The sequence below is a fragment of the Siniperca chuatsi genome, linkage group LG10 (genome assembly GCF_020085105.1).
Source record: "Siniperca chuatsi isolate FFG_IHB_CAS linkage group LG10, ASM2008510v1, whole genome shotgun sequence".
Classification (NCBI taxonomy): domain Eukaryota; kingdom Metazoa; phylum Chordata; class Actinopteri; order Centrarchiformes; family Sinipercidae; genus Siniperca; species Siniperca chuatsi.
In genome coordinates this window covers 17,679,866-17,701,454 of record NC_058051.1, presented here as the reverse complement: position 1 = coordinate 17,701,454, position 21,589 = coordinate 17,679,866, and the positions used below count along the sequence as shown (strand labels likewise).

At 40.4% G+C, this 21,589-nt stretch overlaps 2 protein-coding genes across 10 annotated transcripts in view; both read right to left on the bottom strand.

Annotated features, from left to right (window-relative positions):
* tnnt2a (troponin T type 2a (cardiac)) overlaps window positions 1–9,470 on the bottom strand; it is a 9,998-nt gene extending 528 nt beyond the window's left edge. The window contains exons 1-15 of one of the 9 annotated variants that reach the window (XM_044209772.1): window positions 9,254–9,470; window positions 9,033–9,102; window positions 8,758–8,768; window positions 8,339–8,356; window positions 7,951–8,013; window positions 6,619–6,675; window positions 5,700–5,729; window positions 5,376–5,400; window positions 3,799–3,862; window positions 3,309–3,425; window positions 3,126–3,203; window positions 2,899–3,009; window positions 2,682–2,791; window positions 2,435–2,525; window positions 2,299–2,339 (exon numbers count right to left, since the gene is read on the bottom strand). In XM_044209772.1, coding sequence (XP_044065707.1) covers window positions 2,299–2,339; window positions 2,435–2,525; window positions 2,682–2,791; window positions 2,899–3,009; window positions 3,126–3,203; window positions 3,309–3,425; window positions 3,799–3,862; window positions 5,376–5,400; window positions 5,700–5,729; window positions 6,619–6,675; window positions 7,951–8,013; window positions 8,339–8,356; window positions 8,758–8,768; window positions 9,033–9,070 — 854 coding nt within the window. In that variant the 5' untranslated portion in view covers window positions 9,071–9,102; window positions 9,254–9,470. Of the gene's footprint in view, window positions 1–2,298; window positions 2,340–2,434; window positions 2,526–2,681; window positions 2,792–2,898; window positions 3,010–3,125; window positions 3,204–3,308; window positions 3,426–3,798; window positions 3,863–5,375; window positions 5,401–5,699; window positions 5,730–6,618; window positions 6,676–7,950; window positions 8,014–8,206; window positions 8,244–8,338; window positions 8,357–8,757; window positions 8,769–9,032; window positions 9,103–9,253 lie in introns of those variants that run through there. The other 8 variants (XM_044209773.1, XM_044209774.1, XM_044209775.1 and 5 more) reach the window with 8 other exon arrangements.
* Window positions 9,471–9,747: 277 nt separating this feature from the next.
* Window positions 9,748–17,631, bottom strand: lad1 (ladinin). Its single transcript, XM_044209757.1, has 14 exons — window positions 17,446–17,631; window positions 16,488–16,673; window positions 15,714–16,008; window positions 14,232–14,305; window positions 13,335–13,506; window positions 12,885–12,977; window positions 12,488–12,531; window positions 12,360–12,402; window positions 11,965–12,008; window positions 11,785–11,851; window positions 11,550–11,684; window positions 11,331–11,420; window positions 10,457–10,580; window positions 9,748–10,275 (listed from the first exon to the last, which is right to left on the bottom strand). The coding sequence occupies exons 1-13, from the start codon at window positions 17,481–17,483 to the stop codon at window positions 10,482–10,484; spliced, it is 1,380 nt and encodes a 459-aa protein (XP_044065692.1). The 5' UTR covers window positions 17,484–17,631; the 3' UTR covers window positions 9,748–10,275; window positions 10,457–10,481.
* Between the last annotated feature and the right edge of the window lie 3,958 nt (window positions 17,632–21,589).

Below are 21,589 nucleotides of genomic sequence, written 5' to 3'. Positions count from 1 at the left end.
AGATGAGCAAAATGAGAGCTGGGCAGTGACTGGTAGGGGTGGGGTGCTTTTCTGGTGTCAAAATGCCAGAGTGATGAGCACTCAAAGGGCCATTGTGACAACAAATTGACATGTACATAAGCACCTGATGGTCTTCTCCTAACCCCACCATTTATATGAAAGATGACAACCACGGTTGCATGCTGTGATCAGTGGGTCAAATTATAGCTTTTGAACTGTTGCGTCTGAGACTCTAATACATGTCTGTTTGACTGTCTGAAGCAGTTAAATTATTCTAGTTATCAAAAAAAAAAACCTTTAGCTCTCAAGTTTTTCCAGTCATACTGTTGCATGACCTGAGGGGCCCACCTGGATACCTAGAACTTGAATTGAACTTGAAAGATTTAATTATTAGTTTTTGAACCCGAAACCTTAACCCACTTTGTTTTAGTAACTCAAACTTAACTCTAACCTTAAAGGGGCACTTGACACACAATTCTACACAAGTTTAATTTACTGTCTCAGGGAGTCAGCCTGTGAAGACTGGAGGTTATGCTTTGAGAGGGCATGGTAACTCTTTTTTTTTTTTTTTTTTTATTTGGACAATTAAGAGGCTTACAATCCACTGTCAGTCAAAAACTAATTTTCACCAATACGCCACCTGAACCAGTTGTCAATCACTTCACAGTATTATAAGGGGGGAGGTACACAAACAACTCACGATCCATCATTTGTTTTGTACACACAACTGTTCAACTAGCTAGCGCTAGCTAACGTTGCCTGCTTATCAACTCCTTGATCATAGCAGAATATTATAACTTGTACCACTGCTCATTTTAGAAAGGCCACTGCAAGAAAACGTATTATTTGATTAAATTATCAAACGGACAATGGATCACAAATGTTTGTTTCTGGCTTTCAGCATTAGCTAGCGTAGCAAGCCTTCATTTTCCCAGTATCGTACCCGGTGGGTGGAGAAGGGTCCAACTGCAGTCCTCCTTCCTGAGGCCACTAGGTCTGTGAGCCAATGGGGTTTGAGCATGCGTAGTAGGGTTCAGTTGTATGAAGTAGGCTACGTAAACTTTCACTTATTTCACATTAGCAGTCGACCAAAATCTGTTTCTGAACAAATCTGAGATGAGAACTAAGCAGTCCAGTTACTGAATCTCGTTACTGAAAAGTTTGTTCCGACTTTCGTAAGGCAAGAACACTACTGCACTTCCGGTTTCCACTGCTTTTCTAGCCAGCCTTCTACTTCTATTTCCCATTGAGGTTAGCTAACATTAGCTTGCAGTTTACTGCATGCAGCTTGTGGTAGGTCATTAGCCGCCAGCATCTAGCTTTCCAACAAAACTTGTGACGTGTGATTTCTAAAATGAGCAGTGGTGAAAGTTACTATATTCTGTAATGATCAAAAGCTGTCTACTTCCTCTTTAAAATGTTGATTAAAAATGTTGGTCTGTTGATACTAGAGCTGAAAACTTCTAAAACATTGAGAAACGAGGTGAGTTTGTTTCTTTGTGTTGAACCTTCATCTTCTCCGATGAGATCGATGATTAGCCAAATTAAAAAGTGAGTGTAAACTGGTTCAGAAATTTGTTTTTTGACAAACAGAAGATTGTAAGTTGGCCAAATAAAAAAAATGAGTGACAAAACAACAGAGGTTTTATTAGCGAGGCTATAAACGGCTAAGGGAATGCGTTAGGAAGCGCAGCACAGGAGCAAGCCTCACTAGCAACACCCTGTGTAGGGAGCTAGCTCACCTACTATTGGACAGTTGCTAGCAAGAGTCGGGTTAAGTGAGGTAGAAGAGCGGAGGTGAAGAGACTGCACAGGGTCTTTTGTAGCCCTAGCTGTCACAGTCTCATGGACCTGACAGGTGCTTCGAGAAAGGTTTTTCAGGTTGGTCAGGCGAGGATGCAATTCACATACTTACATACTAGTTACATGTTATAACTAGTGTACTGACTGAAAGGGAACAGTTGTATTTCTTTTGTGGCACTAGACAGAGATTTCCAAAGTTGGAAAAAAAGTAACCCTTCGGCTCGGGATTGGAGATTACAATTTTTTAACAAAAAACCTGCATTACAAATATGGGCATTTATCAGGCAGGAAGGGTCTCACGGAAGAGGCTATCAAATTATATTATGGGAAGTGTAGGATCAGTGTTTCTGGGGCTTGACTCATACTGGACACTAAAAGTCAGGATATCTCTGAACCTCCAACAATTCTTTTTTTAATCTGTCTCTTATCTGTCTCTGTCTTTTGTTTTTATCTAAGTGTGTGTGGCAGAGAGAAAAAATTTAATTTGTTTCTCACGTTTTCTGATGGTCGCTGACACGGTTCCTCAGCACATTAATCTGGAACAGAAAACATGCAAATGTTACTCTAACGAGGGCTGATTGATCCTGTGCCTTACTTAAGCGATATGTGCGGCATACTGTAGCATGCACACCTCATATTTCTGTTGGGTCAATTGATACTGCAGCTCAAACTTCTCTGCCTCCAGCTGGTACATCCACTCCCACAGCTCTTTAGCTTTCTCACTGTGAGACAGATAAGGAAACATGGGATATGGTTATTTTTGTTTTTGTTATGTTGAGGAATTATTTCCATCGCCTCACGTTTTCATAAAGAATGTCTCTAACATAAAATACTTTTATCTTTCTTGTGGTAAAATGACACAATAATTGTCCACGTACTTGAGTCTTTCCTGGCTCAAGTTCTCGATGTCCAGAGATTTGCGTCTTTCACTTAGGATCTTCTTCTTCTTCTCTCTCTCAGTCTGCCTCTTACCACTCCTTTTTTCTGTCTGTTGGAGAGTGAAATAAAACATGGCTCTGGTCTACATCCTTCACATTTTAACCAATTTAACCTCCTGGGAAAAAAAACCCCACTAAGAACCCTCCACCTGCTCACCAACTTCTGCATGTAGCCTCCAAAGTGGAGGCTGGTGAGGGTTTTCTTCTTCTTAGCGTCATCCTCTGCTCTCCTCTTGGCCTCCTCCTCCTCCTTACGAGCTCTCTCCTCCTAAAGAAACATGGATCCAGAGAGAAAGAGGACCAGGAGTGAAAAGGGACGAGGTGCCTCAGTCAATAGATACAGGAAGTATAAATTACATTACAGCAGCTTCAACATGACTATACCTCAAGACGCTTCTGTCGCTCTTTGTCTCTGTCACTGCGGATTCTCTGCTGCTCTGCTCGCTCAGAACGGCGCTTCTCCTGCATAACAGATCATCACATCTTAACAGATCTCAAAGCATATCTTTAACGTTCTGTGTGTGTGAATACATTCACGTTTGATTGGCTATAGTGTAGGGCTCTCACAATCCTCTCCTTGAGATTAATGAGCTCATCTTCTTCCTTCTTTCTGCTCTCAAAGTGAACCTCGATCAAAGTCTGAAGCTCCATCAGGTCCTTTTCCATTCTTTTACGATGTATATCCTACAGAAACAGAGGTTCAATGCTTCTTGTACTTCATGGTAAGGGTCTATGTTTTATTGTTTTCCATGTTACAGAAAGACATGATACACATATTTGTTATTTGTCTCAAATTAAAGGGACACCTGGACAAGTAAAATGACTATACAGGGTAAACAATGGGGGCTTCAGTGTAAATTCACTGAAAAGTAGTAAAATTGCTCAGAAAAAAATTAATAGATACTCTAGAAAAGGCAGAGCATTAACATGTCCATTCCAACATAACACCTGGTGATGTTTAAAATGACACAAGACATCAGTAGGCGGAAACCTATGCACAGTATGTACTGTAAGTAAACAAGCGTCCCTCTGTTCTGATTCCCAGTCTGTCACTCACATCAAAATCCACTTTCTCTCCATCTGGTATCTTAGGAGGGATGAGGTTGGGCATGATAAATGGCCTGGTGATTCAAAAACAGTGAGGGAACAAAAACAGAAAAAAATCCTGAGTCACTGTCACTGTGGATGTCAAACTAGGATAAAATGCGATCAGCAGGTTCAACATGCCAAACAAATGTCCCTTCATGTCTGTGGCTGTGCATGTCATGATTCACGAATGCTTTGAAGCAGCTTCTTCATATTTTGTTGTACCCAATTCTTAAACTTTAGATTTAAAGTCTTAACCAATTCATATTCTACATTCACCTTATGTCATCAGTGTTTAGAAATGACATTTCCAAACACTGATGACTAATATATTGATTATACACTAACATGTAGGGGTTAGTTTTTGGGCTAGGGTTACAGTTACATGGGGGTTAGGTCTAGATTTATGCTTAGGCATAATAATATAGAGGAAGGGTGAGGTTAAGTGTGACGTAAATTTAGGTTATTTTTAGGTTAAGGGTTCAGGTTGGGACATTCTAAGCCTCAGTAATGTCAAAAAATATTTATAGTGCAATGTGAAAAAAAAAATTGATGTATTTTATCACTCCTATTATTCTTTGTCTTACTTTTATTCAGTAAATATTCATGCACTAAGTTTTGGAACTACCGTAAAGCTTTGGGGGGTGTAAACAGGAAGTATGCTATGGCTAGCTACAACTTGAGTCACATTTTTTTAGCCTTTAATTGTTTATATTTTGGCAAATTGGCACCTTTGAAAGTATGCCAAACTATTAGCAATGTACCCATGGATGTACAGACAGCTATCACTGCATTACTGTGATGCTGAAGAAACCTTAAAAAATGATGATTCTCAGGCAAGTTCTGGAGTTATAAGGAGCGTTTTCTGTTTTTTTCTGCAATTTATGTAAATTTATGGATGGATAGACATTGGACATGATGAATTCCTCAGTGTAAGTCACACTGAATCTAAAAATATGTGAAATGTTTGTGTGTTCACATTTGACTGAGTTATGACTGAGTATGATTTTTGACGCAAATGTGTCAATGGGGCGCAAAGTGTTTTAAAGTGCCATAACAACCTCAAACGGAAACAGCTAGCCTGGCTCTGTCCAAAGGTAACAAAATCCACCTACCAGCACCTCTAAAGCTCAATTATTATATGATATCTTTTTCGTTTAATCTGTACAAAAACAAAAGTGTAAAAACAATCATTTATGTGCCAGACTATTTCTTGGCCAGGCACAGTAACTTTGTACAGATTAAACAAACAAGATATAAAGTGTTAGTCAGTAAGCTTTAGATGTGCTTGTAGAAGGATTAGGATGGAAGGATGTTTAGGCTAGCTGTTTCCCCTTGCCTCCAGTTGTGGAATACCTCTTATCTAACTCTCTGCAAGAAATCCAATAAGTGTATTTCCCAAAATGTCAAACTATATTCCTTTAATTTAAAGATTTTCTATAAAGGAAGAAGAATTAGCTCTACAATAAATGTTTCTACAACAGTACTGTAAACGAATAAACTTATTGTGTGTTTCCGTGTGTGTGTACATCAGTGAGTGTTACTTACTTGAATTTTGGTTTGGCCTCCTCCTCTGTTGAGAAAGAAAATAAAAATTGAAAGAGAAGACACCAGTGAGCTAGTCAAGACCACACACACTCTCACCAAGAACAAACCAAAACATTTCATAATCCTACCAGGACACGCCAGCAAGTTATGACAATGGAGTCTGTGTGTGTACTTATAACAGCTGGAAATGTAGCTCAGAAAATTCATCTGGGCCTTATTCTGGTATGATTAAGGTTAAGGTTGAGTATATCCAAGAAAAACAGATACACAATGTGTAAGGCATGCCGAAATTTATTTTGATGCACGTAAGATAAACAGTGTTACCTTCTCCCTCCTCTGCTTCCCCTTCTCCATCTGAAACCAAAATATAATACTTGAGAGGTTTGTGAGTGTTTTTGACACTGAGTGTCAAATGAGTGTGCATTAGGGGACAGTAAATAGTGGTGTTTTAGGAGTGCTGACAGACAAAATGATGGATTGGAGTACATGAAAAGAAGAAGAAGACCAAAATAGAGCATTGAGAAAGTCAGGTACTGTTTGCTGATCTGTGTTATATATATTTAGATATTTCACTGGATAAGTGACAACTTTGACCCGCTGGTGTGGGCGGAGAAAAGTTGCTAGCATATCTAATACTGATAAACTTACCCGGCAGGAGAAATGTTGCATTTGCAAATCATTTTGGCAAATCGACTAGTCAGCTGTCCAGTGTGTGTGACACATCAGGTAACAGTTTACAGGAGCTTCATAGGGCGTTTACTGATTTGAAGGCATAGATGAGATAGAAAGATGAGACTGAATCTGACATCCCTCCCATTTCATATGATTGGAAACAAGACAGAGAAACGTCTAAACATAGCTGATTAAGTATAACAGCAAATATCTAATTCTGACTAAAGCAAGAGCCATAAGGCTAGGAAGGATAGAAGGCCTGAGGATTAGTGGCTGTGTCTGGTATGACTAAGAAAGAAACAGAGAGAAGAAGAAAACATGTTGTGAACTTATCAAGTAGTTGCAGACTGTCACATACCAAAGTGAAGTGTGACTGAGATAGCAGATAATTTTCCCATCTGTCTCTGTTTGACAGTTACAGACGGAATTAATTAATCATCATCATTTTGTTGTCAACAAATACCCAACACTACACTTGGATGTTGTCTTGCTGGGTAACCACTGGCACGGTAACAACACTGACCAGATGTCTGCCCTCACAAACAATGTTTCCTACTTTTAAACACCTCACCTTGTTCTTCGTTGGCCTCCTCATCTACAGCAGTTTTGTCCTCTTCTTGCACGGCTTCTGGCAGAGAAGGAAGTTGTACAGTAAATTGTGACATGTCAGTGAGAAATCTTGACACTCACAGGGTGTGATATTGACTCATTGTCTTATTTGGACCATTACTCTTGCCCTTTACAATGATCATTTCAGTTCATGGTGAAAGGAATAAGATGAGAGAACAGCTGCTGAACCTAATTAAATGTGTTTTTCTCTTTTCCCCTCATTCTTGCTATTGCAGGAGCTTCTTTGCACTTTTTGGAGATGTATCCACATCATGTTAGTTTGATTGCTGGATTGTGTTCCAGAATAGAATAGACAACAGTTTGTTCAAACACCATGGAAAGCCTTGCAGAGAGATAACAGATGATCAGTTCAGAATGAGCTACCCACCTCTGGTATTTAAAGCAGACAGCCCTCAAGGGCTGGTGAAGTGGAGAGTGTGTGTGTGTGTATGTGTGTTTCATGTTCTTATATCCCTTTTTGAGGGTTAAGACTTTAGGTTTTAAGGTTCAGGTTACAATTAGGTTAAGGTTAGGGTAAGGGGCTAGGGAAGGCATTATGTCAACGACTGTCCTTGACGGGATAATGAAACAAATGTGTGTGTGTGTGTGTGTGTGTGTGTGTGTGTGTGTGTGTGTGTGTGTGTGTGTGTGTGTGCGTTTGGGGGTGAAATAGATGTGATGACGCCATACCTTCACAACTCTGACTTGAAATCTATCAAATCATGTGATAAGGCACGCATTTAAACACAAAATTGCATCCACAAGTTCATGAAGTCAGTATTTGGGAACTTTAGAGGAGAGAGAGCAAAGTGGCAAAGTCCCAAATAGATCTCATCAGGTGACACTTTCTGAAATATCTCCATTACTGAAAGCAAAAACAGGCTGACTTTGTGGACAATGTTTGTTTGGGCTTTTGATAGCTTACACTGCTTATCTAGAAAAGTCAGATCAGGGACAGTCATACTCTATGGAGGAAGAAAAATGACTTTACTGTTTATCTATACTATATTATGTTCATAAATAAATGCTGAAATTTTTCAGTAATACTTGGATGGATCTTGATACTAGAACCCAGAACATTTCATTTAACACTAAATTAAATTTTCTATCATAACATTTATGCCAAGTGCATGTGTATGGGGAGCTTCATCAAACTACATGTAGTATGTTTCTGATTGAAAGGTCAAGTTGTTACAGAAAATGGTACTGGCACCATGTCCACAAAAACAACCGTCATTTATCGTCTATGGAGTATCTTTTAAAAAATGCTTTCAACTCAGAGCACAAGCAGTACCTTCCTCTTCCTCCTCCTCCCCCTCCTGCTCCTTCACTTCTTCCTCTACCCCCTGCTCCCCTGCTGAGCAAAAGCACAGAGCTATTTAGTAAAGCCAGCCAGCTAGAAAAGCAGCCAGCAACATTCAAACAGAGATAAAGAAAGAAAAAAAGAACTCTTTCAAAGCAAAGTAATCATTCATGAATGTTAGTCACAGTTGTCTTGTTTTAACCAGAGACACCCTGACTGTCAGGACTAATAATGTTCATCACTCCACCTGTTGCTCTGGTAAATGGCATTAGATGTGTCCGACTGAAACATGACCAAAAACCATTCATTGATGACCGAGCTTCATTTATAAATGTTGGTGCTAAAGCTGTACCGCTAAGTTCACACAAGTCCTTCATACCTTCAGCAGCCTCCTCTTCTGAATCAAGCAGGCAGGAAAATACAGAAGAGAAGGAATATACAAATCAAATATTGATTTAGTACTTTAAATTCCTCATTTATATTGTATATACAACAAGACGTACAGTTATGGCAGCTGTATGCTGAGCAGACAATTAGACTGAACATTTATATTTGATTTATAGAATTTTACATTTTCATTCACAGGAGACACAACTATGAAAATGTTTTTACATTCCTTTGAAATCCACGTAATACTGTATGTAGTATATAGTGGTATCCAGTTACTATATTAGGCTCGCTGGATTACTCAGAGAAAACATCGGTAAAACCTCATGGCCTTTTTTAAGAGCAGATCACATCTTTCATTGCTGTAATGATACTGTCCAGTACATGGTGAGTCATGATGAGAGTTCTTACCTTCCACCTCCCTGTGAAAATTAAACACGTGCGTACATTATTATTCTGATACAAAAGCAATCTGTCATCACATTACAGTAACATACAGCTATCAGTAAAATAGATGTCAAGAAACTTCATGTCTGTCTATGTACACTTGTATAACAGGGTGTATTTTTACATTGACACAAGGCACATGTAAAGTATATTCAAGCAGAAACATTAGAAACGTGTATATTGGGCAAGGCTGAGAGCTTTTCTATGATACATAACAATGAAAACAAGCTTCAACTTACTCCTCATACTCCTCCACCACTTCCTCGTTGTCAGACATGGCAGGGAGCGTTCGGGTGTGCAACAGTGACTCTGAACATTAAACAGAGTCCATAAATTTGTCCAGAAGTCATATTCCCCTTGACATTCTCGCCACTACATTCACAGCTTCATAACATTTTATAGCATAAATGCTGTGTTCTGGTTGCACATACACGTTAATGTTATAATCAGTGAAACTTACCTGAGGATTAGATGGAGCTGTGGAGAAAGATAGCTGATGGAGAGACTCAATGTGCAGCAGAGAAGAGGTCCCTGCTTTCACTAACAAGAAATATGCGGTCTCAAATGGTAAAGGGACTGTGTAGAGGGCAAGAGGCTTTAGGAGCCCTTGTTGTGTTAATTATAACTTTTTAGATAGCATGTACTCTCCATTATCACCATTCCCAAAAAAGGCCGCTGCATGCACGAGTGTGGGTTGCAGTGCCAAAATGATCCAGATAAAGCTCACAGTTGCTCACAGACAATGATTCATACACACACACGAGCACAAACTGACGCATACACACCACATACATGCCTACATGCTTTCTCACCCTTGTATGGCAACCTGCCACTGACAAAACACAGGCATACAACTCTTATCGACATCCTCCCTCCACCGAGATAAGTGATGTTGATGGGTATATATGCAGACACTGCTTCCATGTTGTGTAAGCGAGCAATTCATGACAGACATTTGTGGTAATAAAACACTTTATTCCATAGACAGGCAGCATCTTGCCCACAATGGCATAGAACAAAACATATATTCTGGCAGATTAGAAAAAACATACAATTACAACTCCAGGATTCCTGCTACTGTAATTTAATAAAAATAGCTATCATTAGCCTTAAGACCTTCACCTGTTTAAAGTGCTTTAAAATTACACAAAGTTAAGGCAAATAGCTGAAGAGCTACAAATATATCATTGCCCTCGCTCCCTCACTTTTCATCTCCTTTCCTCACACATCAGTGTTTCATTGTTTGAAATAAGACATATTTATACCTCAATAAGCAATGCAAAAGTGTATGATTGAAGCCTCCTAACTTCAGTCCTAAAACTGCTAAAACCCAACTCACTTTTTTCTCTATTTCGCATATATCTGTTCCTCCTGTGTGCTATGGCAGTGGAGAAAAAAAACATTAAAAGCTTGAAGAAAGAATCAGTCAGTCATGGCATCCATTAATCTTCCAGTTCTCTTTGTCACTTCGTCTTCTAAATCCTACAAATAAAGGCACAGAAAGGCAAGAAATCATTGCTGAAGAAACACGTTTTGTTAAAGCTGATAAAGGCTGCATCAGATCTGCTTCATTTAGATGTTGTTACAACCATCTCCATAGCAATGACCAGACAAATAAGTATTACTGCATGTTACTACATGTAGTGTGGGACAGTAATCTTACCTGTTATATTATAAATGGGCATCTTTCACTTGCAGATTTTTCCAGGGCTGGTTTTTGGGACACTGTTCTCCCCTCTGGTCTCAAACAGGCTCCTCTTACTGGTGATGTCCACATGTCTCAAGTCCTACAAATAGAAAATGGAAAAATGATCACGTTTATTTCTACAAGGCATCAACCCTCAATACAACAGAGACAGAAAAGAGAAACTTATATGCTCAATATATATACTGATATGTGTCAGACACTTTTCTCTGTAAAGAATGATAACCAAAAAGATCTTATTTTGCTCAGATTTAACAGACATGGCAGTGTCCACGGTAGCCACGGATACCTTACTGTTAAAACTAACTCTGGTATGTCACTTTTTTTGAACTTAGGAATTAACTTTTGAACTAAACTTCTGAAGTTAGGTCAAACAGTTATCCAGTTAAACTCTGAACTAAAGTCTCTAGTCTCTGATCTCACTATAACAGAACACCATGAATGAAGAATAAATGTTGCTTTCAGAATAAAAATACTGATGTTTCCTATGAAGTAATAAAGTATCATAGTTGCTGGAACTAGGGGAGAAAATCTATTTTTTAAAACAATAAGGAAGGTAATCTGAATTGGTTTGGTCAAAGCTTACTGTCCTCCATCCCTGAACACAATTAATGAGAGCAACTATTTACATAAGTACTTATAATGACTCTAAAATGCAAAACTAATCAAAGGTAAGCAGAAGGAACCAAAATATATATCCTGCTCAGGACAATGAGTCACATACAGTATAGCTGAAGGAGTACTACCTCCCTCTAGCTGCCAGATGCTTCACTTATATAACTTCTTACATGACGCAGTTTTAGCAGACATGAAACAATGCAAATGGCCTTACAGAAGGACTGTGTGAAGACCCAGTTTGGTTGGGCTTGTTGAGCCAGCGGTTGATCCGGTCTGACATTCCTGACGTGAAGCTCCTAAATTCCTGATGTGAAACAACAGGGACGTGAAATAATTAGAACCGGCACATGCTTATGAGATCAGTGCATGCATTGATTGGCATCTGTGCATGCATCTGATACAGAACAAAAAGGATTGTGAGTAATGAATGTACCTGTCTGGAAACCCCCGGGCTGGTGGGGTTCACTGCCTGCTGCTCCTTCTCAAAGAGGCCTCTCTTCCTGGACACCTCGTCCAGCAGGAACAGGGTCCTCTGGGTCACATCTGGAGATCGCATCACGTCAGACTTCTACGCGCATATAGGAAGCAGGGTGAAGAAAAGTCAGTTACTCTGCATTTTGTTGTGACATCAACATGCTGCATTAGAAGAGTCATTATGTTTTGCTGACCTGTGCAGCCTGAGCCAGTCTCTCCATCTTCTCCTGGATGGACCTGGATGAAATCCTCTGCCTAGAGCTGGACAAAACAGAAAACAGAATGCACATATGCACGTGTCCAACTGTATACACTTAACTTTGACTCATAACAATAATTCAAGAGGCACAAAAAATGTAGCTATACAAACTCACTTTCTCTGGAAAGATGACGCTTTGTCTTCATCTTCATTTTGGTCCTGGTCCAAACCCAAGGATAATTAACATTACACAGACTATAAATCATCTATGTACAACTTTAACACAAATAACATTATTTAGTTTCAATAACATGATGATGCACTATATATGTGATCTTTTTAATCAACCGATATAGAAAGAATACCTTCCTGTTCAAGGTGCAGAGTGATGTAAATTTCACTAATAAATTGGATACCATAAAGCCAAGGATCTGGCACAATGATAATTTGATCATTTATAACTGTTTATCAATATTCGGTTTAGTTATATTGCGCTATACAAACAAACTTGATTACAGTATTAATAATTATTATAATTTTACATCAGGTGAAAGGAAATTATTATCTTACTGGTTTGGATTCAAACTGCTTGGAGGCCATCCTCACACTCGCACTACAACAGAATAAATCAGTCAGCGATCAAACTGAGGTAGTCAGATACAAAGAGACTCCAAATAAAAACAAGGATGTTTCCTTACCTCCTCTGCAGCGGCACACTCTCCTCTTCTTTCTTCCTCATCATCTGCGGAAAACCAAGCATATGTGAATGTAGGTTGGTAGACTGTCCAAGTATCAGCAGCTAATGACCAGCACAGTCACCCTGTCTCTTGTGATGTGTTAGGGTGTTAACAAAGCAACCAGTCAGCAGTAAAAGCTGGTAAATATTGCTTTCAGCTATTAGCATGAGCCCGAAGCTTAAGTGGCACAAGCAAATTACCCTGAAGTGATAGTCTAACAGCTGATGCGAGATTAAATCATGTTTTAACAGTCAAATAGGCAAAAGTTAATGTTGGCATTCACCAGGGAGAATGTGTGCATGCATGTATGTCCGTACGTGTGTGTGTGTGTGTGTGTGTGTGAGTTGGATGCGTTTACCCTGAAAGATATAGTCCTGGAGCTCTGTCTGACGAACGCAGGTTTGGAAGTCTGTTCAAAGTTGCCATTGGAGGATGAGCCATTCACACTAGTCTGAGGTAAAGTAAAATAACTTAAAATGTACTGCTACATAGGTTCAGATTTGACTATTCCTGGTCAGATGAAGATGAACTCCAGTGATCTCTTCCATCCTTCAAGGCAGTTTACTTTGTACAAGCTGCAGGTACAACTATGGAGCCAATGATTAGTTTTTATTGGCACAAAGGCTGTAACATTTACTCTTTTAACACCAGAGGGTGGTGTTGCTTTATTGGATCGATGAGCGGTGGCGTCAGCACTTAGCAAGCAACTTTGCAGCCAAACTCCATGTGACAAGCAAAACACGAAGCACAGATAGTTGTGTTATAAATTATGTCATCTGACAGTGTGTTTGTGTGTGTGTTAAAATACCTCCTGTGTGTGTCCATTCTGAACGGGGCTTTGAGCTCCCCTAGGAGAGGGACTCTGGCAAGGCGACGGCCAGTGTTCTCGAGGTGACATGGGGGCCGTCGGGGAGCAAGGGCTCATGGGAGTTGTGCACACGCTGGCAGAGGGACTTTTGTCGAATGAGATGGAGACAGAACTGCAACACCAGAAACACAAGTGAACTGATAGGTCAGTTGAAGATGCATGAGAAAGCAACCAATGATCCAGCACCAAACTCACAGTAAAGCTGCAAAGTATTAAAGTTTTAACTGTACCCTATTCACCAGTCTCCTTTTGAAATATTGTTTTCTACGATCTGTGTCTACCTTCCAAGGGATAATAAAGTTACTTAAATGAAGTATGTCTACCATGTCAAAACTCTCTTGAACGAATAATAACATTTTCATCTTTTAAAATGACGGGCTGGCAACATCATTAAACTGACAAATATATGTGCCTCAATGACTTTTTAGATAATATTTTCTTGCCAGCTGATCTTGATTAGACAGACGTCTGTCTATGTGAGATTGCATTAAACATTGTATATACTATAGTAATATTCCAGTACATGTCAAGTTTCCAAATGCTATATTTACTGTATATCTAAATAAATGTGTCTCTTGAAGACTGGTTTGTAAGCACATATGGTTGTCTTCTTATTTAAAAATAAACTAAGCCATTATAGTCAATTTTACTTGGGGAGTAGCTTGCTTTTGGTTGCTATTTCCCTGCTCTACTGCACTTCTAGTCAGCTGCACTTTACTTTCCCTGTGTAGAACAAACAACCTTTATCTTATCTTAAAAAAATGTTTGATCTGTATTTGATCCTTCCCAATGGCTAACCTACGAAAAGAACAATACACAATAATTGTGCTCATTAACCTGACAAACTTGCGAGCCGGGTTGGATGATGGCTTGGGATCAGGGTCTTTGCCCGACGACTCTCCATTATCGTGCTAACAAAGAAACAAACAGGAGAGACAATCAACGTGAGCGCACAGCATACAAGCTTTTCTGTAGAGCCACCTGAGACACACCTTGCATTACATGTTTATGGCCTCATACACTGAATTAGAACTGCCTGTGTAATAAAAGATGAAGTTCAAAGTACTTTAAGTACACCTTATCAAAGTTTTATATATGATTTGCATGATCACTTGATTCATGGGACAAGTCCAGTAATAAGACAGGAGATGGTCCATACAGTATTTTCCTCAATTTACTTAAATTCTATCATTGATTTATATATCCTGATGCTTGTATACTCAAAGAAAATATGCCAAGGTTGTTTATAACTAGCAAATACGTATGACATGCATGTGTATGTGCACATCATACACTCTCTCTCTGTCTGTGTACATTAATATCTTCCCCTGAGGGGAAGAAAAGTTGTTGAGTTGTTGTTGTAAAATCTAGAAAATGATTAACATGACTCACCCTCCGTGTGGGGTAACAGTTAACCAGTGATTAACCACACTGCAGGGTGGCCCTATTGGTAGCACTGTGTTATGACTGAGTGAAGCATTAATAGTTTGGATGTGAGTGAAGGTCTGTCTAGTGTTTTTCTACCTGCCTTTTCAAAGGCTTTGTCTATGAAGGCAGTTCATATTTATTATGTTATTATTAGCCATGCTAGCAGCATGGCACTAGGGATGGCAATGTCGCTCTGTTGGTTGATCAGTCCACCACTTTGGCCCAGACTGAAATATCTCAACAACAACTGGATAGATTGCCATGACACTTTGTACAGACATGCATGTTCCCCAGAGGATGAATTCTAATCAGAATCAGAATCAGAAATACTTTATTGATCCCCGAAGGGAAACTCTTTGTTACAGCAGCTCGCCTTTACGTCAGTGCACACAGGAGAAAGTACTAGCAAAAAATATAATACAATACACTTTAAAAACAGGTCAGAATATAAATTAAGTACCAGGTGGGTATAAGTATAAAATAAAATAAGTGTGAAGTACCAAGTGGGTTTACCGGTTGATGATGATAATTCGGTATAATAATACAATGTAATAATATAAGTAATAAGTAGTAGAGCAACAGCAGTAATGGAGGTGTGAATAATAAATAGGAAAAACTAAATATTGCACAGGAGTATTAACACAGAATAATGACTTTGGTGATTCCCTGACTTTTCCTTTAGCGCCACCAGCAGGTAAGAGATATTTAACAGGATAAGTTTTCACTTAGCCTGCTGTGCCTAAGTACAGCCTCGGAGAGCAGCTAGCATGGCTGTAGATTCTTAGTCGTGTTGTCATATGATAACTCCATTAGGTTTAAAAGTCAAATGACAACATTTTGGACAAAATATCTTTCACTCTGCTGAAAGGTAACAAGTGACTCCAGTCTTACTTGTCTGTTTGTGATGTTAGCGCTGGTACTGCTGCTGCTGGTGGGACTGTAAGAGGCTGTTTTCAGGGGTGGTTGTGGTTTGGATGTGGCTTTCACAGAGGGCGACACACTACCCTGGTCATCATCCAAGTCCCCCAGTAGCTCCACCCTGGCTCCTCCTCCTCCTCCTCCGCAGGCCTCTGCTTCATCCTCCCCTACCTCCTTCTGTCGTCTCAGCGTCTCCACATGCCTCATTCTCCGCTTTTCATCACGGACACGCAGCATCTCCACGAAGTCCAGCTGCATCTGCTCCACACTGAAAATAAATAGTATAAACACACGTCAATGGCCGATACACAGTATATGATGGATAGTCTCTAGTGAGGGGCGAAAGGACCTGTCACTCCTATGTCTGATCAGGTTTCTCTAATGAAAGACTCTACAGTTCTCTCTCTTTGAAGACTGCTTGTGCACCAGGTGCTCAGCTGGTGGTGTTTTTGACAGCTTTTCATACTTTGCATGTATGGTATCAGGTTTTTTGCACTATCACAGAAGATACTAGCAGCCCTATGGCACTCTTACATACATGAAACAAAGAGAAGAAAAGAGATGGAGAGAATGAAACAGAGAGACGGAAGAAGAGAGAGATAGTAGAAAAAATAGCAGTGTGTAAACAAGCAGAGAGAAGAAGAGCAGAGGTCCCATTTATAGCAACAGAATCATGTTCAGACAGTCTATAAACCAAGCTTTGGCAAGTGTGAATCAATAAATTCTTTACTAAATCGTGAAAATAACCTGCTGAGGCCCTCGGACATCTCACTTGTGGAGTCTGTCCCAAAGGGGCTGTCACTGGTGGGTGTGTCTGTGGGCGCTTGGCTGAAGTCGGCATCGAAGTCAGTGGTGCTGTTTGTGCTCTTCACCCTCCTTCTCTTCTCCCTTTCCACCTCCTCCTCGTCCTCCCTCGTCCACTGGCGCGCTAGGCTGAGGACAGAGTCATACAATGGAACGTGGGCATAAAACAGAAAATGAAACAGAGGCAAAGATAAGGCCTGACAAAAAATTAAGATACACAAAATGGTGTCCAAAACTCAACATGAAAGTCAAACTTTCATGAAACCTATGAATACAGTTAACTGCTTGTTTTGGTTGTTGGAAAGGAGAGATTGCGGCTTTAATAACAGTTCTACACAGAACCTGCTTTACTTGTTCATCAACTGTTACTGAGTTAAGTCACAGTTGGTTGTAACCATTCAGTCTAATATTCTGCATGATGTGTGTAGAACACACAGCATTTATTACATGCCTATTGGTGCAGCCAGTTACAGTGCAGCTGGGGGTTGATGTTTCCTCTGGACAGAAACATTTATTCAATTGTAAGACTGTACAAAGATTATTTCTAAACTTTAACCTGAAAAAAGGCAACTGTGACTTTGTAGCATATTATTCAAACACCACAGCAAATGTAGAAGTGCAAGTAATAATAATAATGACACCAAAGAGACAAAAAATAGCACATTGTTTCATAAGACTACTGTAGGCTCACTAGGCTGCTGACTACATATATTATCAATATTATATACTCATTTTTGTTAGATAGGCTGCTTGGCTGCAAGAGTGAAACCAGAGAGCTGCTTTTTATGCTAGTTCGGTGAATAAAGTTCACAACATCTACTGTCAAAGCAGCAGCTGCAGATGGTGCTCTCAACCACATGTGTCACATTCTCTTTAAAAAGAACTCCAGATATAATCTTACCTGGATAAAGCCGACCAGTTCTTCCGACTGATGGACATATTGGAGGAAAGAAATATAAAGTTTCCAGGTGCACTTCGCTCACAGACAGAAAAGCGTCGACTGGCTGGCACTGTGAGGGCGGCAGTCAAATTACAGTCAGTGCGGCACAAAGCAGTCCACCTTTACCCCGGTACAGTTCACTGCGGCGTCACGTGACCACAAAGGTAAGCTCCCCACCTGAGACAGAAAGAGAGAGAGAGAGCTTATCCATGTATGGTGGAAATGTGGCAGTTCTGATAGCCGTGACAGTCGCTCTTTTGTGGCCATAGCACGCTGCTGCGACGCAAGCGACATAAACTAAGCTTATTTATTAAAGCTGACACAATACGCAGTAATAATAATTCAACAATAACCAAGTAAAATTGATGTAACAGGAAACTGTGGTAGTGCAGATCAGCAGTTACTCACCGATTACTAAACACTCACTAATTACTGAGTAAAATTAATAATAATATAGCATTTTAGAAAAGACATTTGCAAAGCAATCAGCACAAAATATCAAACTGACAGGATGTTAACAATGGTGGAATGTAACTAAGTACATTTACTTAGTGTGCTTTACAAGTGTAAGTACAAATTTGAGGTACTTGTAGGCCTACTTTACTTGTGTCTACATTTCAGAGGGAAATATTGTATAGTTTTTACTTCCCTACATTTATCTGACAGCTTCAATTACTAGGTAGGATAGAAAATTAAATTAAAAATAAATTAAAAATTAATGGCAACTATTTTGATAATCGTTTATGTCATTTTTCCTGCAAAAACATTTCAGTTTCAAGCTCCAAAAACGTGAGGATTTTCTGCTTTTCTTTTTAATCATTCAAATTTATTTTTAATAATTCTGAGGTTCGGACTGTTGGTTGGACAAAACGAGCATTGGGAACGTTTCACTTTATTTTGATGGCATTTCTCACTATTTTCAGAATTTTCAAACAATCGACTGATTAATCCAAAAAATAATCAGCAGATTAATCTATAATGAAAATAATCATTAATCATTACATTAATGCCTGTGTAATAGTATAACAGTCACAGGGGACATTTTTCTGCATTGAGTACTTTTACTTTTTAAGTAATATAAATAAGTAAATGTAGATTTTCCTGATTATACTTACATACTTGTTATTTTTATTTTGCAGGACATGTAACAGAGTATCTTTAGAATCAGAAATACTTTATTGATCCCCGAGGGGAAACCCTTTTGTTACAGCAGCTCACTATCACGTCAGTGCACACAGGAATAGAAGTACTAAGCAAAAAATATAATACACTATAATACAGGTCAGAAAATAAATTAAGTACCAAGTGGGTATGTATAAAATTAAAATAAGTGAGAAGTACAAAGTGGGTTTACCGGTTGATGATAATAATACGGTATAAAGTACTAGTGCATGAACTGTTAAGTTAAGCTTATTAAGATTATAATGAGACGGAGGATATTGCACAGCAGTAATAGAAGTATGAATAAATATCAATAAATAGGGAATTTTAAACTGAAAAGAGTATATTGCAGTATTAACACAGAATATTGCACAATTATGTCAAGTATTGCAAAGATGTCAATGATCAACGTCCAGTTTAATGACTTAGGGTCATACAAACTACCCTCAGAGCGATGAGTTTGATGAATTTGATGGCCACAGGCAGGAATGACTTCCTGTGGCGCTCTGTGGTGCTTTTTGGGGGGATGAGTCTTTTGCTGAAGGTACTCCTTTGTTTGACCAGCACGTCATGGAGTGGGTTGGAGACACTGTCCAAGATGGCATGTAGTTTGGCCAGCATCCTCCTCTCTGACACCACCGACAGAGAATCCAGCCACAATGTCACTGTCCTTACGGATCAGTTTCTTGAGTCTGTTAGCGTCCGCTACCCTCAGCCTGCTGTCCCAGCATACAACAGCATACAGGATAACACTGGCCACCACAGACTCATAAAACATCTTCAGCATTGTCCGGCAGATGTTGAAGGACCTCAGCCTCCTCAGAAAATAGAGGCGGCTCTGGCCCTTCCTGTAAAGAGCTTGAGTGTTCTTAGCCCAGTCTAATTTATTGTCCATGTGTACTCCCAGGTACTTGTAATCCTCCTGCCCTTCGAAGGTCTACAACCAGCTCCTTAGACTTTGTCGCATTGAGCTGCAGATGGTTCTGCTCACAACATGAGACAAAGTGCTGACAGTGAGACAGTGCTGCAGACGCACATGCTGTGGTCTGCCATTCAGGTAGTCAACAATCCAGGACACGAGGGGGACATCCACCTGCATCGCTGCCAGCTTCTCACCCAGCAGGGCTGGCCGGGTGGTGTTGAATACACTGGAGAAGTCAAAAAACATGATCCTCACCGTGCTTGCTGGCTTATCCAGGTGGGTGTGGATGCGGTTCAGCAGGAAGATGATTGCATCCTCAACTCCCAGCCGGGGCTGGTAGGTGAATTGAAGGGGGTCCAGGAGGGGTCTGACCATGGGCCGCAGCTGTTCCAGCACCAGTCTCTCCAGGGTCTTCATTATGTGGGAGGTCAGTGCCACTGGTCTGTAGTCCTTGGAGCCACTGGGACGCGGCGTCTTCGGCATAGGAACGAGGCAAGATGTCTTCGACAGAACAGGGACCCTTTGAAGACTCAGACTCAGGTTGAAGACATGTTGAAGGACTCAACATAGCTGTGGGGCACAGGCTTTTAGCACCCCAGGGCTAACGCCATCTGGGCCTGCAGCCTTGTTTGAGTGGAGTTTCATCAGCTGTCCTCTCACCTGGTCAGCAGTCAGGCACACAGCAGAAGTTACAGGTGGGGGAGGGGGGGAGTCATCAGTGTGAAGAGGGCCGTTAGCCTGAGAGCCAGTTGAGGGGGGAGTAGGACTCTCCCAGGAAGATGGAGGAGGGGGGAGCAGTGGACTCAGAGGAGCTTGAGGGCCGACAGCAGCTGAGTTAGAGGGGGATGAGCAGGAGCCGGTGTGTCGAATCTGTTAAAGAACAGATTGAGTTCGTTGGCCCTGTCCAAGCTGCCTTCAACTCCTCTGCTGCCAGAGTCTGTTGATCTGAAGCCAGTGATGCTCTTCATGCCGCTCCAGACCTGTCTCATGTTGTTCTGCTCCGGTTTCCGCTCCAGTTTCCTCCTGTACTTCTCCTTGGCCTCCCTGAACTTCACCTTCAGGTCAGCCTGGATTTCCCTCACCTCCTCCCTATTACCATGAGTAAAGGCCCTCCTCTTGGCATTCAGGATGTCTTTGATGTCCTTTGTTACCCATGGTTTGTTATTTGGATAACAATGGACCTCTCTGGTATTAGTACTTCTACTTTAGTAAAGGATCTGAATACTTCCTCCACCACTGGATATTAACAGACACAAGAACAACAAAATCGATTTAAAATAGAAATATACCTAAAACAAAATAGCAAAAAACATCAGTGAGTATACGTTTTTTAAAGAATTGTCAACTGAATTGGTCCAATAGTAAATAGTAGTAACCATATGTAACTATATTTTTATGCATGTCAAACTGGGTTTTGATGCCTTGTTACATTGAGCAGTTAGTGTCTTTACAGTGTGAGTCAGACTGTTTGCTCTGCTGTGTGAGGCCACACCTTTGGAGCCCAGTGTGTCGGACTCTGACCCAGGCTCAGACTCAGTCCAACACATACAACCTCCACCTCACCAGGCCCTATACCACACCTGTACCTGCTGTATTCTGTGCAGACCATGAGGCAACAATAAACAGGATGAGTCACTATTATGATTGCAGATGGTGTAGCACTTGATTCCCATCCAGATCGTTTCTGTTTGTGTATTTGGACTAATATGTGCCTGCTTCACGCATATTTGGAGAAGGCTGGTTTATAGTTTGCACCATTAAGATGCCATCACTTGGAACTAGTTTGCATGTCACTCCCTGGCCAAAAAAGCAAAGCATGCATCAGTGCTCTGTCATTCATAACACTGAAGACTGAATTTTGTCTGTGTGTTTGCGTTGCTGCAGTGTTCATATGTGATACACTGCCATGAGGGAAAACTGTATTTGGTGACACATGACTACTGCTGGTTCTTTGCATCCACCTGGATAAGGCGATAAAGATTAAAAACCATTACAGAAGCACATTTGAGAGCTTGCTTTATG

Excerpts from the sequence above, each read along its gene's own strand:
- lad1 (XM_044209757.1), bottom strand. The coding sequence starts at position 17,483 with ATGTCCATCAGTCGGAAGAACTGGTCGGCTTTATCCAG. Across the intron at positions 12,403-12,487 it reads AGTGTGCCGCTGCAGAGGAG|TGCGAGTGTGAGGATGGCCT; the intron begins GTAAGGAAACAT and ends ATTCTGTTGTAG. Across the intron at positions 11,421-11,549 it reads GCCCGGGGGTTTCCAGACAG|GAATTTAGGAGCTTCACGTC; the intron begins GTACATTCATTA and ends GTTTCACATCAG.